The 16,546-nt window shown below is 45.6% G+C and overlaps 2 protein-coding genes across 2 annotated transcripts in view; both read left to right on the top strand.

The window, feature by feature from the left end:
• IDS (iduronate 2-sulfatase) overlaps window positions 1-16,546 on the top strand; it is a 308,093-nt gene that overhangs the window by 225,217 nt on the left and 66,330 nt on the right. The window lies entirely within an intron of this gene.
• Window positions 12,731-15,297, top strand: LOC126945293 (heat shock transcription factor, X-linked member 3). The gene is made up of 2 exons (XM_050775198.1): window positions 12,731-14,125; window positions 14,595-15,297. Exons 1-2 carry the CDS (start codon window positions 13,643-13,645, stop codon window positions 15,177-15,179), a joined length of 1,068 nt encoding a protein of 355 aa, XP_050631155.1. The 5' UTR covers window positions 12,731-13,642; the 3' UTR covers window positions 15,180-15,297.

Below are 16,546 nucleotides of genomic sequence, written 5' to 3'. Positions count from 1 at the left end.
TTATGTCTTATTTGTTAAGTGACTATTTTTTATCATTGCATAATGTCCCTATTTATCCATGGCAATTTTCCTTCTTATAAAGTCAAAAAAATTAAGTAATATAGTCACTGTAGCTTACTTTTTAATTTTTAATTTTATTCTCTAAAATATCAAATACTAAAATTCTTTTCTCTTCTTTTGGTGTCCAGTTCTATGGGTTTTAGCCCATGTGTTAATTCATGGAACCAAAATTACTATCATAATACAATTTCATCACATTCCTCCCCCAAAACACCCCCTCCACCTGCTATTACAGTCAATCCCACCCCTCCACCACTAACTCTAGTATCCACTCACTTGCACACCATCATTTCAGTTTTCTCTTTCAAGAAGGTCACATAAACAGAATAATAGAAGTCAGGCATGTTTGGCACTTGTTCTTGTGGGGCAGTCGGGATTCTGGAATACTTTGGCTTTTGGGGTAGTCAGGCTTGTGGAGCAGTTGTGTTTCTGGTGTACTAGGCCTTGTGTGATAGCCCGCTTGTGGGGCAGTTTGGCTTTTGGGGCATTCAGGCTTTTGGTGCACTAGGGCTTTTGGGGTAGTCAGTATCGTCGGGCACTCAGGCTTGTGGGCCAGTCCGGCTTGTAGGGGCACTCAGGCCTGTGGAAAAGTGAGGCTTCTGGAGCACTAGGACTTGTGGTGCAGTCAAGCTTCTGGGACAGCTGGGCTTGTGGGGCAGTTGGCTTGTGGGACAGTTGGGCTTGTGGGGCAGTTGGCTTGTGGGACACTCCGGCTTGTGGGGCAGTCAGGTTTGTGGAGCACTCAGGCTTTTGGAGCACTAGGGCTCGTGGGGCAGTTGGGATTGTTTGGCAGTTGGGATTCTGGAGAACTAGCGTTTGTAGGGCACCTGGGCTTATGGGGCAGTCAGGCTTGTGAAGCACAGAGGTTTGTGGGGCTTTCAGGCTTGTGGGGCTTTCAAGCTTTTGGGGCAGTTGGGCTTCTGGAGGACTCAGGCTTGTGGGGAACTAAGGCTTGTGGAGCACTCAGGCTTGTCAGGCTGTCACGTTTGTGGGGCAGTCAGGCTTGATGGTCAGTCAGGCTTTCAGGACAGCTGGCATGTTATGCAGTCAGGCCTGTGGGGCAGTCAGGTTTGTAAGCAGTTGGCTTGTGGGGCAATGGGGCTTGTGGGGAAGTTGTGATTCTGGAGAACTAGGGCATGTGCGGCAGTTGGGCATGTGGGGCACTCGTTCTGCTCTTTTGCCTTCCTTTTTGTCTTTCCATATCAGTTTTGAAAGCATCTATTTTCATTTTTTTCTGGCTTTCTTCTTGTTTCCTCAGCCATGTCCTGTCTATTGATGAGTTAATCAAAGTCATTCTTCATTTTTGTAACAGTGGGGATTTTGGGGTTCTTTTTTTTTTTTCTTTTGAGAAAGGGTCTCACTTTTTCACCCAGGCTGAGTGCAGTGGCACTGAGTGTGAGTCACAGCTCACTGCAGCCTTGACCTCACTGGCTCAAGTGATCCTCCCACCTCAGCCTCCCAAGTAGCTGGGACTACAAGCATGCACCACTCTGCCCAGCTAATTTTTGAATTTTCGTAGAGAGAGAGTCTTGCAACTTTACCCAGACTGGTCTCAAACTCCGGATGTAAGCAATCCTCCTGCAATCCTCCCGCCTTGGCCTCCCAAAGTGCGAGGATGAACAGGCATGGGCCACTGTACCTGCCCTGGTTTCATTTTTTTCTAATAAAACATTTTTATTTTGGTAAAATACACGTAAAATTGACCCTGCTAACCATTTTAAAAGTATACTTCAGTGGTATTAAGCACATTCATATTTTTATGCAACCATCACCACCGTTCATCTCAAGAACTTGTTTCCTGTGGCAAAAGTGAAACACTCCACCCACTAAACATTAGCTCCCCATTCCCTCTTATCCCAAAGCCCTGGCAACTACCTTTCTTCTGTCTGTATGAATTTGACCATTCTAAGTACTTCATGTAAGTAGAATCATAAAGTAATTCCTTTTTTTGTGACTAAATTATTTCACTTAGCCTAATGTCCTCAAGGTTCATCCATGTTGTATACTATTCCACAATTACCTACCTTTTTAAGGATGAATAATATCACATTGTATGTATATATTACATTTTTCTTATTCATTCATTTATCAATGAATTCCTGGAAAATCTTTCTCATAGATCTCTTCCTGTCCACACCTCATGTGCAGTTCTCATATGTGGGCTGACTGTGACTCCAGGCTTGGAGGTACCAGAGGAAAACATGGTACAGGAATTTTCACTACCATATTGATCTTACTTCAAGTCTGGTTTCTTTCCCCAATGCTCTTGTTACTATTTACTTTTTAGAAACCTAACCATTTTGTTTTAGAACAGAGTTGGATTTACAGAAAAACTGCATAGATAGGACTCAGGGTTTTCTTCACAAAATGGGTGGAACAATAGAATCTATCTCAAAGGGGAGTGGTGAGGATTAAATTGGATGTTTGCAAACCATTGAGAACAGGCCTTGAGACCTAAGAAGCACGTAAGCAGGCTTGTCCATGATGATCCTTCTCAGCAGTGTCCTAATCTGAAATTCCCTGGAGTGGGAGATGGAAGGGATGGATAGGTGTGTCAGGGTCCCCAAAATGAAATGGGGGACCCCAAACCACTGAATCAGGTCCAGTAGCTCACTAGGAGAGCTCATAGGACTCATGATATAGTCCTACCCATGACTACAACTTATTACAGTGAAAGGATACCAAGCACAATCAGCAAAGGGAAAGGGTGCACAGGGAGAAGTGCAGGAGACCAGACACAGGTTTCCAGAGTCATCTCATCTCCCAGTAGGGTCACACAGAATGCGCTTAATTCCCCCACAACAAGGTGTGACCACACATGTAAAATGCTGCCAACCAGTGGAACTCGCCCATGAGTTGGACTTGGCACTGGTCACACAAGTAGTTCTTCCTAGGATGAACCAAAATTCCAGACTCCCAGGAGGAAAGCAGTGTGCAGCTTTTTGTTTGCATAAGCAGCTTGGGTATAGTGAGCCACTCTGATCAGTTCTGAGAAAGGTAGAATCCCTTCCAAATCCAAGTCCTCAGAATCCAGCCAATGGACAACATTGAAAGCAGCAGGCTTTGCCAAAGATAGCAGCGAGGCCTGCTGTGTGAACTCTTTTCTTCACAGTGCACCCCACTGGCCAAGGCATATTATAGGAAAATTATCACAGGACCTGACACAACAGGGTGAAACCAAGCTGCTTATAGATGTCGCTTGTGCCAGTTAGGGGTCCTGTACTGAACCAGTTAACACAAACCCCATTAACCAAAGAGGTGTATCTTAGACAGCCACGTGGCTTCCCTCTTAAATTTCAGCACTTTTTCTTTATACTTGGCCAATTCAATCAATTGGGGCATCAATTCAGATAAAACACAGCTCTGGACAGGAAGTTTGAGTTGACCTGAAAGCCATCCAGGGCTGAGGCAGTGTCATGACAGGCAGGGCACATAAGCTGTACAATACCCGAGCATACACATGGTCTCCCTGCAAAATTAGAGTGTACTATAGTTTGGGCAACACAAGAGGATGTACCCAAGTCAAGCAGCACAGGTTAACAGTGCCACACTGTGGCCTCCCACGGTAGCACCTCCTGCCAGTCACAGGTTTTCCAGTACAGGCTATATAATCCAGTTCCATCCTTGGTTTCCCTTGCAGACAGTTTGACCTGTGCATGACAGGTCCATAGGATACCAGGAGGTGCTCTGAAGGGAACATGGAGAAGCTGGGGCCACCCCCTCTGTCCCCTAGTCAGTGGGGTCTGGTGTGGTCTCAGGCATGGCCATGATTTTGGATACACAAAACTTGCAGAAGCTTGCAAAGGCAGCATGGGGTGTTTTCCTTCAGCAAGAGGAGAAAGCTTTCAGGATCAGTTCTGAAACACCAAGACCACAACGCCTTCATGCCTTCTCCCACACCTCTCCAGATGTCTCATTCTCTTTTTACTCCATCCTTATAAAATCAGCACGGTCCACTCAACAATAAAAGCTTTATATTGCTTCAATCATCTCTTACCCTCCCCCTGGCCTTCTTGCCTGGCAGGGCTATATTAAAGACAGATGAAACTGTTTTTACAGAAAAACACTGTCATACAGCATCATGAGAACAGAAAGATCCATCATGTTTAGGAAGCAGTCTAGAAGAAATCCTGCATTTCCAAAAGATTCCAAAATGGGTTTACTTCTTTTCATCCTGCTCATTTATGCAGTGAGCAGTGTAGAACAAAAATTTAAAAAATAATAATCCCTCCCTGGGCACAGCTGCATTTGATAATCCTACTGACTGACTTGCAGGCCAGAAGCGAGGAAAGAAAGTAGCCCGACTGTCTGTCCACTTTACCAAACTGAAACTAATGTGGATCATTGGACACAAGTCACCAGCAGTGGACATCACAGAGAGAAGGTCTAAGACTGATCTGTCACAATTGGGCAGAGGGGTCACAATCCCTGTTGGGTGCCCTCTATCAATGTGCAGCTTTTGACAGGCATTACCAGTAAAAAATGCCACCTGTCTACATCAAAAATACAGTGTTCATGAGTAGCTCCACTCTAGTTGGCCCCACCAGAGAACAATCCCCTCATCATGGGCATCTGCAAGAGATGCAGACAGTCCAGGACAGCATCTAGGTTGTGAGAGTTTCAGACTCCAGAGAGGGGTGTTCAAAACCTACCAGGATCACAGGGTCAAAGACCCCTCCAGTGCATCGAGCTATGCCTGCTTTCTGTTCAGCACAGCTTGACATGAGTCTGAAACAGTCCAGAGTGCACATTTTTGGGTTTTAGCTTAGAGTCAAGACAAGCCTATTGTAATTTGTGACTTCTGGGTTCCAAAACAGTCAGAGTTTTCTACAGCAGCAGGAAAGCTGAGATACTTCAAGACCAGACAACAGCAGCATTCCACGTCCTGGTGAGAAGCTTGCCTGGTGTGCTTTTCTAAGGCCTTCTGGCCTTGTCAGTTTAACCGTCCAAACAGACCCCCTAAAATCATACACCTCAGCTCAGACAACCATCAACCTCTAAGTGCAAGACATCCAAGTTCAGCAGAGTTCATTGCACACTCTGCAGGATTAGGGGGTTGATCAAGAAAAATGCTATGACCAACCAGGGGCAGTACCACACAAACAGCTTTATTGGGTGGTGCTTGGATAGGATGGCAGGAGCGGGGACATCCTCAGAGCAAAAGACTATCTAGAGTTTATGGGTGTGGGATCACCATCAAATGGGGAGGAAGGCAAGAGAACTGCTGAGGGAGATAGAAATTGGAGAAGGAGCTTATGGGTCTAAGTGAGGTGTCTCAGCAGCTAGACAGTATGTTTTGGGGGTCTTCTAACCACAAGGCTCCATCTTATCTATGGTTAGCAGATGTGGGGTGAGGTTTGCCAGGGTATGAAAGCCAGGAAGGCCTCCAATGCCTAACAATCTTCTTGGCTGAGCTATGTTGAAAACAATTTAGAAGTACGCAAATCTGAGTTTTATGCTGGTGGACTTCTGAGCCCTCAGTGTGGAGGAGAAAAACAATAGAGAAATGTCAGCGGTGTTGCAGGAGAGCTGAATTGCTGCAATGCTCTTTGATATCAACATCCCAAGTCTAAACGACAAGCAAGGCTTTCCTCCAACCTAGGGCCTATACACACAGGTCACCTTTGGTGCTTTTATAGAACACAAGCTGAAAACTTCCTTTAAAATCTCTGAAGATGTATCGCTACCTGGAGACTGCCTCTCTTTTCCATATGGACTTCCTTTTTCCAGGGATCCCAAGTGGCAAGAATTATCACCTACAGAAGCTCTATGTCCTATACTTGAGTTTAACATACACACACACACACACACACACACACACACAATGTGTGTGTGTTCAGGCATTAGATATTAATTCAGAATAATTTTAACACAATTCCTCACAAACGTTGCTACGAAAGGCTTTTAAGATACTGTAGAAAAGAAAACCAGCGTATTTTACTCTGAGCAGTAAATTAGGATAAATTAATTAGGATAAATTAATTAGATAAATTAATTAACTAATTTTTAAAAACGTGCATGGCCGGGCGCGGTGGCTCACGCCTGTAATCCCAGCATTTTGGGAGGCCGAGGCGGGCAGACCACGAGGTCAAGAGATTGAGACCATTCTGCCCAACCCCATCTGGTGAAACCCCGTCTCTACTAAAAATACAAAAATTAGCTGGGCATGCTGGTGCGTGCCTGTAATCCCAGCTACTCAGGAGGCTGAGGCAGGAGAATCACTTGAACCCGGAAGGCAGAGGTTGCAGTGAGCCAAGATCACACCACTGCATTCCAGCATGGCTACAGAGAGAGACTCCGTCTAAAAAAAAAAAAAAAAAAGAAAGAAAGAAAAAAAAAAAAAAGCAAATTATGAGCATCTAGGTGTCCCTGTCTATAGCAAGAGTGGAAAGATGGCTGATAAGCAAACCAAGCAAAGCCTCCTTTAGAAAGACTCATTAACTCAGGGGCCTGTGTGAAACGAACTTCAGGGGATGCCACTGTTGTGGACTAGCCTCCTTCCCTAAGCCCCAGCTGACCAGACCCAACCAGAATGGGGTCACTTGTACTGAATGCCACATAATTATACTGAACTTTCAAAGGGGCCAATTAAAAAAAAATACAAAAATACTCAGAAGATTCAGTCAACCTGAGTCAGTGTTACAAGCATGTCCCCTCATCTTTAACTCTAGAAGGAAAGTAACTTTGAAATGATTGTGTTGGTCAGTTTTGTACTGCTATAAAAGAATACCTGAGGCTGGGTAATTTGTCAAGAAAAGAGGTTCATTTTGACTCCCAGTTCTGCAGGCTGTACAGGAAGCATGGTGTCATCATAGCCTTTTTGTGAGGGCTCAGGGAGCTTCCATTCATGGCAGAAGGCAAAGGAGGAGCTGGCATATCACATGGTGAGTGAGAGAGCAAGCAAGAAAAGGAGGAGCTGCCAGGCTCTTTTAAACAACCAGATCTCATATGAACTCACAGAGAGAGAGAACTCACTCATTATTGTGAGGACAGCAGCCAGTTATTCATAAAGGACCCACCCCCATGACCCAAACACCTCTCCCACTAGGCCCACCTCCAACATTGGAGGTCACATTTCAACATGATATTTGAAGGGCACAAAGTACCTAAGCTGTTTCATTCTGCCCATGTCCCCCCCACAAGTCTCACATCCTTTTCACACTGCAAAATACAAGCATCCCTTCCCAATAGTCCCCCAAAAGTCTCAACTCATTTCAGCATCAACTCAAAATTCCAAAATCTGAGACTCAAGGCACGTTTCTTCCAACTATGAGCCTGTAAGATAAAAAAACAAGTTATTTACTTACAAGATACAATGGTGATCTAGGCATTGGGTAAATACTCCAATTCCAAAAGAGATAAATCAGCCAAAAGAAAGGGGCAACAGGCACCACACAAGTCTGACACCCAGCAGGGCTGTCATTAAATCTTAGAGCTCAAAACGAATCTCCTTTGTCTCCATATTCTGCAACCAGGTCACAGTGATGGAAGGGGTGGGATGCCAAGGCCTTGTGCATACCCATCCCTGTGGCTTTGCAGTTGCAGCTCCCATGGCTGCTCTCAGCGGTTGGAGGTGAGTGCCGGTTGCTTTTCCAGGTTCAGAGTACAAGCTGCTGGTGGCTCTATCATTCTCAGCTGCCTTCCTACAATCCCACTCAGCAGTACCTTGATGAGGACTCTGTGCAGGGGCTCCAACCCCACATTTTCCATGAGCACTGTTCTAGTAGAGTCTCTCTGTAGGAGCTCTACCCTTGTGGCAGGCTTTTCCCTGGCAACCCAGGCTTTTCAACACATACATCCTCTGAAATCTAGGTGGAAGCTGTCAAGCCTCTTTCACTCTTGCATTCTGTTCTCCTGCAGACATAACACCATGGGGAAGCCACCAAGTCTTATAGCTTGTGTCCTCCAAGGCAGTGGCCTGAACTGTACCTGGGACACTTTTAGCCATGGGTGGAGCTAGACCAGCCAGGTGCAGGGAGCAGCGTCCAAAGGCTACAAAGAGCAGTAGGGCCCCCAGCTTGGACCCCAAAACCATTCTTACCCACTAGGCTTCTGGGTCTGGGATGGGAGGGGCCTAGATTCTGAAATGCCTTCAAGGGCTTTTTCCCATTGTCTTAGATAGGAGCACTTAGCTCCCTTTTAGTCATGCAAATCTCTCTAGCAAGAGGTGCCTCAGCATACTGCTCGATTTCTTCTCCGAAAATGCTCTTTCGTTTCCTACAATATGGTCAGGCTGCAAGTTTTCCAAACTCTTATGCTCTGCTTCTCTTTTAATTATAAATTCCAATTTTAAGTCTTTCCTTTTCTCCTACATCTGAGATAGGTTGTTAGAAGCAAGCATGCAACATCTTGTATACTTCGCTGCTTAGAAATATCCCTTTGGCCAGATACACTAATTTATCACCCTTAAGTTCAAACTTCCACAGATCTCTAGAGCATGGACCCAATGCAGCCAAGTTCTTTGCTAAGATATAACAAGGATGACTTGCCAGTAAATTCCTCATTTCCATCTGAGACCTCATCAGCCTGGCCTTCATTGTCCATATTTCTGTCAGCAATTTGGTCAAAACCACTTAACAAGTCTCCAATAAGTTTGAAACATTCCTGCATCTTCCTTTTTCTGAGATCTCCAAACTCTTCCAACCTCTGCCCATTACCCAGTTCCAAAGCTGCTTTCACATCTTCAGATATCTTTATAGCATCACCCAACTCCTGTACCAATTTTATATGTTAGTCAGTTTTGCATTGCTATAAAGGAATACCCGAGGCTAGGTAATTTATAAAGAAAAACGTTTATTTTGGGTCATGGTTCTTCAGGGTGTACAGGAGGCATGGCACCGGTATCTGCTTCTGGTAAGGGTTCAGGAAGCTTCCAGTCATGGCAGAAGGCAGCATATCACATGGCAAGAGAGAGAACAAGGAGCTGCCAGGCTTTTTTAAGCAACCAGATCTCATGTGAACTTAGAGAGTGAGAATGTAAGGTTAGCCAAGAGAAAGGACAAGAGAGACAGAGAGCCCCAAGTTCAGGCAAGCCTTTATTAACCTGCCAGCTGCCCCCATAACAGTCAAGGAAAGCAGCTCCAAGCTTACAGAATGAGGGAGTTACATTGGGGCAGGGAGTTGGAGGGAGTCCTTTGGTATGGCTGCATCCCGGGGTTGTTTGCTGGTTAATTCTGCCACATAATCACCTTGTGATGTTTATGGTACTGGAGGGTGCAGGTAAAGTTTGTTTATGCTTCCCACAACCTCCCCCTGTTCAGTCTGGATGGTTTGTAATTGGGGTTTGCTTTATCGCTCAAGGCCTGATAGGTAGTCTAACAGGCTGGCTTCACTGCGGTGCCTAGATAAGGACTTAGAAATGTAAAAAGGTTTGGGGAAAGGGTAGGCAGCACAGAGAGGTTTGGGGGGAGTGTTGGCAGTACCAAGAAGCTTTTTGCGGTGGTTTGTACCTAACAAAGAACTCACTCATTACCACAAGGACAGCACCAAACCATTTATGAGAGATTCACCTCTATGACCCAAACCCCTCCCACTAAACCCACCTCCAACACTGAAGGTCACATTTCAACATGAGATTTGGAGGGACAAAACAGCCAAACCATATCAATGACTAATATGCCCTTTGTTTTCTGTTTTTGCTTTCTTCAGCCATTTTCTGCTTAAAAAGTCAAGTTCTGCTCAGATCATTGCAACACTCACTGTACTTGAGTAAGGTTGTAAGTCTGACAGTCTGACCATGTGGGCCTATTCTGGCCCTGTTGCTTCCTCACTGCGGAACCTGCACCATGGCTCAACCCCTCTATGGCCTAGCTTGGCTCATTGGAGAAATGTGCTCATTCCTAATATCCACTCAATAGATGGGTGTGCACAGTAAATGACACAGATTAGCAGAGCACTTAGCACAACTCATTGACTATGAGTTGTCCAGATCATTGGCGTTTTGAACAAAGAATTGAACAAAATGCACAAAGTAGCAGAGGAATGAAATGTAGCAACAAAGCAGTGAAAGCAGGAATTCATTAAAGTGAGAAAGCCCTCTGCAGGGTGGGAGTAGGTTTGAGCAAGTGGCTCAAGGGCCCAGTTACAAAGTTTTCTGGGCTTTAAGTACCCCATTTGAGGTTCTTAATGACTATTCCTTATCTGAAGGATTTGGCCTGTGGCTAATTAAAGGCTGAAGTGAACTGGCACCCTAGATGAAGGGATGGTCCCTGCTTGGCCCACGGTCAACAAGGCACTCTACCCTCCCTTTCCATCTGAGATGTGGTGGAAGAGGGATGGTTGTAGGGAGAGTAGCCTCTGATCCTTTGTTACTCAGCATGGTTTTTATCTTTTGGTTTAGCTTTAGGAAGTTTGTGTTAATTGGCCTTAGGTTTCCTGCCCCCAGACTCAGGTATTTTCCTTTTGATCCAGCTTTGGGAAGTCAGAGTGAATTGGCCTTAGATTTCCTACCCCCAGACCCTAGTGTTTTCTCTTTTAGGAAGTCAGCACAGATTGGCCTTAAGTTCCCTGTTTCTAGACCCTATTTTTCTGTCTCAATAGGAGCTCACAATAATTGCCCTGTTATCACTGTTCTAATGTAGAACCATGTCCAAGGATGCTAAACTCCACTGAGCTGGTGACATAGAACTTTCTTCATCCAACTTGTATTGAGGGCTACATTTGCACTGCGGTCTTGGCCATCCTCATGGGCCTCTTAGTCCAGAGGGGAGACAGCCCATCAACATGCCCAACCTCACAGGAGTTCAGGATCCACCCAACCAATGGTGGAGAGCTGTGCTGGGCCAGCCCCTGGGAATAAGCTTTGCCAGCTGACCTCATGGAGTGACCTGGACCCTGACAAGCTGAGTGACTTCTGGGTTGAAAAGGGCGTTCCCATAGGGGAAGAAGCACAAGCACCCTCATCAGCAAGGAAGTTCAGTGTGCTCAGAAAACAGCACCAGACGGAACCAGAGGTTGAGAGTTGTCTTACCCAGGACCCAGCATCAAGCAAATGCTGAGTGAAGGAGGGTTAAGGGTGGGTGGCATGGTAGATGCCTGAGTGTGTGAGAAAGAGGAGCCCAGTGGCTAACGAGGCTGGGAAAGGAAGGCCTTGGAGGTGTGAGGAGGTGGTGCCTAAGCAACTGACAAGATCCGAGCCACAGTTTAGAAAGACTCCTCTGGAGTGGGATGAACCAACTGCAGGGACAGATCAGCCCGGGAGAGATCAGCAAGGAAGAAGATCCTGAGAGGCCAGGGGGAGGATGAGGAGAGCCTGGGGGATCATGTGACAGGCAAGGCCTACACAGCGAGTCTTGGCCTGTGGCTGGCTTCATGCCTTGGGGCCCCACTGTCAAGAGCTCAGCACTGTTCTTGATTGCTGCACAGCTACAAAGCTGCAGTGAGTCAGCACTGAGACCGCCTTCCACAGGGCCACTGGTCTTCATACCATAGTCAGTTGTGCTCTGCTTGGGTCGCTTGACCATGATGTTTTCATTCATAAAGCAGCAACACAGAGGGTCCATTGGAGCATGGAAGAGAAGACCAACCATTTTCCTCAAAGGGGCTTGCAGGTGGCAGGTGTCTCATAAAGAATGTCCGAATGGTTGCTGAAGGTTGCAGAGCTGATCTTTGGGGACTGAGCAGGCTTAGCTGGAGGAGGCTGGTTTTCCCACTATGCCTCTTCTTGTCTAGACTTAAGTCAGTGCCCTCAATATTCCCTCCAGGGGACAAGAGGAGCTTGATGTCTTAGACTCGTAATCCCAGTGGACATTCTGTGACTTAAAACAAAGAAGAATGGTAGCTAATGGTCCTATAGAAGCCACATGACATAGTGTGACTAAATCAAATCAATACCAGCTCTTGGCTGAATGCCACTGTGTAGTTTCCCTAGCCATTTTCTTCATGATCGTTCCCCTCCCACTCAATGGCTAAAAGCCTTTATATAAGTAATCAGCAGAGTTCATAAGTTCGCAAAAGCCACAACACAATGTCATTCTCAGTCTTAAGAATTCCCCTATGAAAAAGCACTTAGGTATGTAAGTGAAAGATGCCAGCTGTGCAACTGAATACTCAAGGATCCTCATTCAGTGATGTCACCAAAGGCCTCTATTTTAATATTTAGCCTCAGAGTGCATGTGCCTACAGGTTACACTGAGTCCTTGAACAAAACCTTTGTAAACCTGTTTAAAAAGCTTGATGACCATGAACCAAGCCTGCATCCAGGCATGGGGGGCACCATGAAGGATTAGAGAGCCCTGACATTGAAAAGCACCTTGGAAGAGCCTCTTCCAACCCTCTTCGCACTCAGGGCCGATCCTGAGTGGGCAAAGGGTGCTACTCAGTGGGACAAGGACCCAGGGTCCTTTCAGCCTGGGGCCTTTCCACTGTACCACTCTGTCTCCCTATACAGAGTGAATATTAAGAACAAAGTTGTCTTTAATGGCTAGAGAAAATGTATTACCAGAAAGACTGTTGTATCCTCTCATCTGGGGTTGAAGATGACTTTCATTTGGGTTTTCTCCCTCCTCCTGCCCACCCCAACACACACTCATACGCTCATCTGTTTTCAAATACACAATGATGGCACTTTTGTGCTGGATTACTTTAATCAGGTCTAACTAGACAAGCAGGAACTTTTCTTAGGCTAGTTTGTGTAAAGCAGGCCTCAGAAATGAACATGTCTTGAGCAATGAAAACAGTATTTATGGGAAAAAACAGAAACTAAAGGTAATCTCCTGCTGTGATCTGCAAGAGGGTGAGATGCAAGGGCAAGCAGAGCTCCACAGGGGACTCCAAAGCACAGCTGAGGATGTGGCCATCCAACCACAAATGGTGCTCTGGGTAACACAGTGGTAGAGGAGTGAGGGGAGTGCTCCCACCACGCTCAGGCACAGCACCTCTGGGGACAACTCGACCAAATGGAATAAGGAACACTTTATCTGGGCCCACTAGAGCAGATCCAACCAATCATTAGGAGTACTTGGAAGAGACCAAAGCAGGAAGGAGATGGGGGAGACTGGAAAAGAGGGGTGCTACCACACAGATCAGGTCAAACAGCCTACTAGGGACCACCATCTCCTAGAAGGAAGTCACCTGTGAGGAGTCCATCTGACTCAGGCAGTCTTGGTGAAACCCAAGCTAGGGCTAACGAGGGGCTGGCTCTTGAGCAAACCAGAGGCCAGCAAATGGCCTCCCCTGTCTTCATGGTTGGCAGTGGCCATAAACCCATGGTTTCTCAGCTTATCTGGGGCCCGGCCCTATGACACAATGTGACTTTCAGAAGATGGGAGACTTTTCTGGGAACTTGAACCACGCCTGTTTATACTTTTAGAAAAGGGAGAAGCTGAAGGCAATGCCACCTGTCTACTCCCCCAACACCTGGCCAGCGTCCCCTCTCCAGATTGGCTGAGAGCCACCTTTGTGACATCGTGTGACAAATACAGCAGATGGTGAGTTAAGTCACTGGTTGCCCTGATACCGAGACTCTAGAATTTTGTGGACAGTATTTATTGGGCACGCCTACTCTGACTGAAGGCATTTTGGACTTGCTAGGACAGTGATAAGGGTCTTGGGTACAAAATGCTCCTGATTCTGGTGTAGCTCCATGGCGAGTCAGAACACCGAACAGGAATATGAAGACAAGCTGGCCCCGTCTGTTGGTGGAGAGCCAACAAGCGGGGACCCATTTAGTTCTTCACCTGATCCAAATCCAGATTCCAGCGAGGTTTTGGACAGACACGAGGACCACGCCGTGAGCCAAGATCCAGGCTCCCAAGTTAACTCACCACCAGAAGACCGAAACCAATGCGTGGTCAACACGGAAGACAACCAGAACCTTTTTAGGCTCTCCTTCCCAAGAAAGCTTTGGATGATCGTGGAGGAAGAAACATTCAAGTCTGTGAGCTGGAACGATGATGGAGACGCCGTGATCATCGAGAAGGATCTCTTCCAGAGGGAAGTTCTTCAACGGAGAGGTGCAGAGAGGATCTTCGAAACAGACAGCCTGAAGAGTTTCATTCGCCAACTGAACCTCTATGGATTCTGCAAAACACGCCCAAGCAACTCTCCAGGAAACAAGAAAATGATGGTAAAGTAGAAAGCATTTCTGTAATTTCTGTGATCCCTTTTCTCTCCTTCTCAAACATATCTTCATAGGACACCAATATAAATAATACACTGTAAGAGCTTAAGTGTCAAAGATAGCATTTTAAAATGTAAAATATTGTTCATTGAAAGATGAAAAGTACAGAACTTAAAAAGTATGGATTTTGATATTAAACTACAACCCCCTTAGAGATAATATAAGCATCATATTATGCGGACCTACATATTACCTCTAAGGGGGTTGCAGTTTAATGTCAAAATCCATGCTATTTATATATTACTGCCTTGACCTATGAATTGTTTATCTCCAGTCAGGTCATGAGGTAGGACATAACCACACTTGCTGCCACTTAAAGCATTCTTTTCTCCATTGCAGAACAAAATCGTAATTTTGAGAGGTGGGAAAGGAATAATTTATTCCGGAACAACTAACATGTTTCAATTTGTTTCAGATCTACCACAACTCCAATTTTCAGAGAGACAAGCCCAGGCTCCTGGAGAATATCCAGAGAAAAGATGACCTCAGAAACACGGCTCAGCAAGCAACCTGTGTCCCAACTCCAAAGAGAAAGAAGCTGGTAGCTACAAGACGCTCCCTACGTATCTATCACATCAATGCCAAGAAAGAAGCCATCAAAATGTGTCAGCGGGGAGCCCCCAATGTTCAGGGACCCAGTGGCACTCAGTCCTTCATGTTCTCTGGCATGTGGTCCAAGAACAGTATCACTGGGCATCCCCTGGGAAATAGGCCCCCTCAGGAACCAAATGGCCCAAGTTGGGAGGGCACCTCTGGGAATGTCACATTTGCATCTTCGGCTACTGCCTGGATGGAAGGCATAGGGCAAGTGCCTAGTAGCCCGGTTTACTCAGATAATGGTAGTGTATTGTCTTTGTACAATATCTGTTACTCCATTCTGTTGGCCACCCTCTCAGTCATGTCTCCAAATGAACCCTCTGACAATGACGAGGAGCAGGAAGGCTCCTCAGATTACAAGTGTAAACTCTGTGAACAGTTCAGAAACAATGCAAGTCCGTGAACTCACAGGCCACTAATGACCGATAAAAGTTGCCATTTGCAAATGAGAAACACATTTTTGGTCTTAATAAAGAAAAACAAAATTCCATGGAAATAAATAATAAACAATTTAAATGAGACCTGTTGTCTGTGTTCTTTTTAACCTTCTATATTATACACATCTCATTGGCACAAGCCAGGGGAGGCTGGAAATCCTGTCCAAGACAGGCTTTGGTCCCCATTGTCCTCGTTTATTTGGAGAAGCAGCATTTTTGCACACTCAGCAAAGGATATTGCTAGAAGTGTCGAGACCAAGCCCAGGAAGACCTGGTCCCCTGAGATTGGCCTGCTAGTCAGGAGAAAGAATAGACTCGCGCCTGATTCTGGCAGTATCTTCCTGTATCTTCAAACAGGAGATTGTTTCCTCATGGGTCCCTCCCAGTGTTGCCAGGAAGTGTCTGATCAGCAGCTCAGCACCCCTAGCCTAGCATCCAGGGGCCTCCAAAGAGATCCACTTGAAAGTCAGGCCACCCCATCTGCCATGGGATGTACGACCACCATGACATCCTGGCTCAGAAGAGAAGGGCCACTGCAGTCAATACCTGGGGGGAAATGCCCATCATCCTCAAAGATAACAACTAGAAACTTTGCTAAATCACCAAAAAAAAAAAAAAAAAAAAAAAAAAAAAAAAAAAAAATTACTACAAAATAAAACAACACTACTGATCACATTTCCAAGTTAACCTCACTCTACCAGAGCTGTATTTTGGATGTATTGCTAGGATAGGAAGTAGCTATGTGATGCAGGTGACACACATGCTTCAGAAACCGACAGACACTTTCACAACAGAGTGAGAGTAACCTCTGATGGCCAGTGATGATGAGCATTTTTTCATGTGTCTGTTGGCTGTATGAATGTCTTCTTTTGAGAAATGTCTGTTCATATCCTTTGCCCACTTTTTGATGGGGTTGTTTGTTTTTTTCTTGTAAATTTGTTTGAGTTCTTTGTAGGTTCTGGATATTAGCCCTTTGTCAGATGAGTAGATTGCAAAAATTTTCTCCCATTCTGTAGGTTGCCTGTTCACTCTGATGGTAGTTTCTTTTGCTGTGCAAAAGCTCTTTAGTTTAATGAGATCCCATTTGTCAATTTTGGCTTTTGCTGCCGTTGCTTTTGGTGTTTTAGACATGAAGTCTTTGCCCATGCCTATGTCCTGAATGGTACTACCTAGGTTTTCCTCTAGGGTTTTTATGGTATTAGGTCTAACATTTAAGTCTCTAATCCATCTTGAATTAATTTTCGTATAAGGAGTAAGGAAAGGATCCAGTTTCAGCTTTCTACTTATGGCTAGCCAATTTTCCCAGCACCATTTATTAAATAGGGAATCCTTT

Source organism: Macaca thibetana, chromosome X (genome assembly GCF_024542745.1).
Source record: "Macaca thibetana thibetana isolate TM-01 chromosome X, ASM2454274v1, whole genome shotgun sequence".
NCBI lineage: Eukaryota > Metazoa > Chordata > Mammalia > Primates > Cercopithecidae > Macaca > Macaca thibetana.
The sequence above is the reverse complement of the archived record's forward strand: the minus strand, read 5'-3'. Positions and strand labels throughout refer to the sequence as shown.

What these genes read in the sequence shown, in the direction of transcription:
- LOC126945293 (XM_050775198.1), top strand. Translation starts at nt 13,643, where the DNA reads ATGGCGAGTCAGAACACCGAACAGGAATATGAAGACAAGCTGGCCCCG. An exon ending in CAGGAAACAAGAAAATGATG is followed by an intron (nt 14,126 to 14,594) that starts GTAAAGTAGAAA and finishes AATTTGTTTCAG; the next exon opens with ATCTACCACAACTCCAATTT.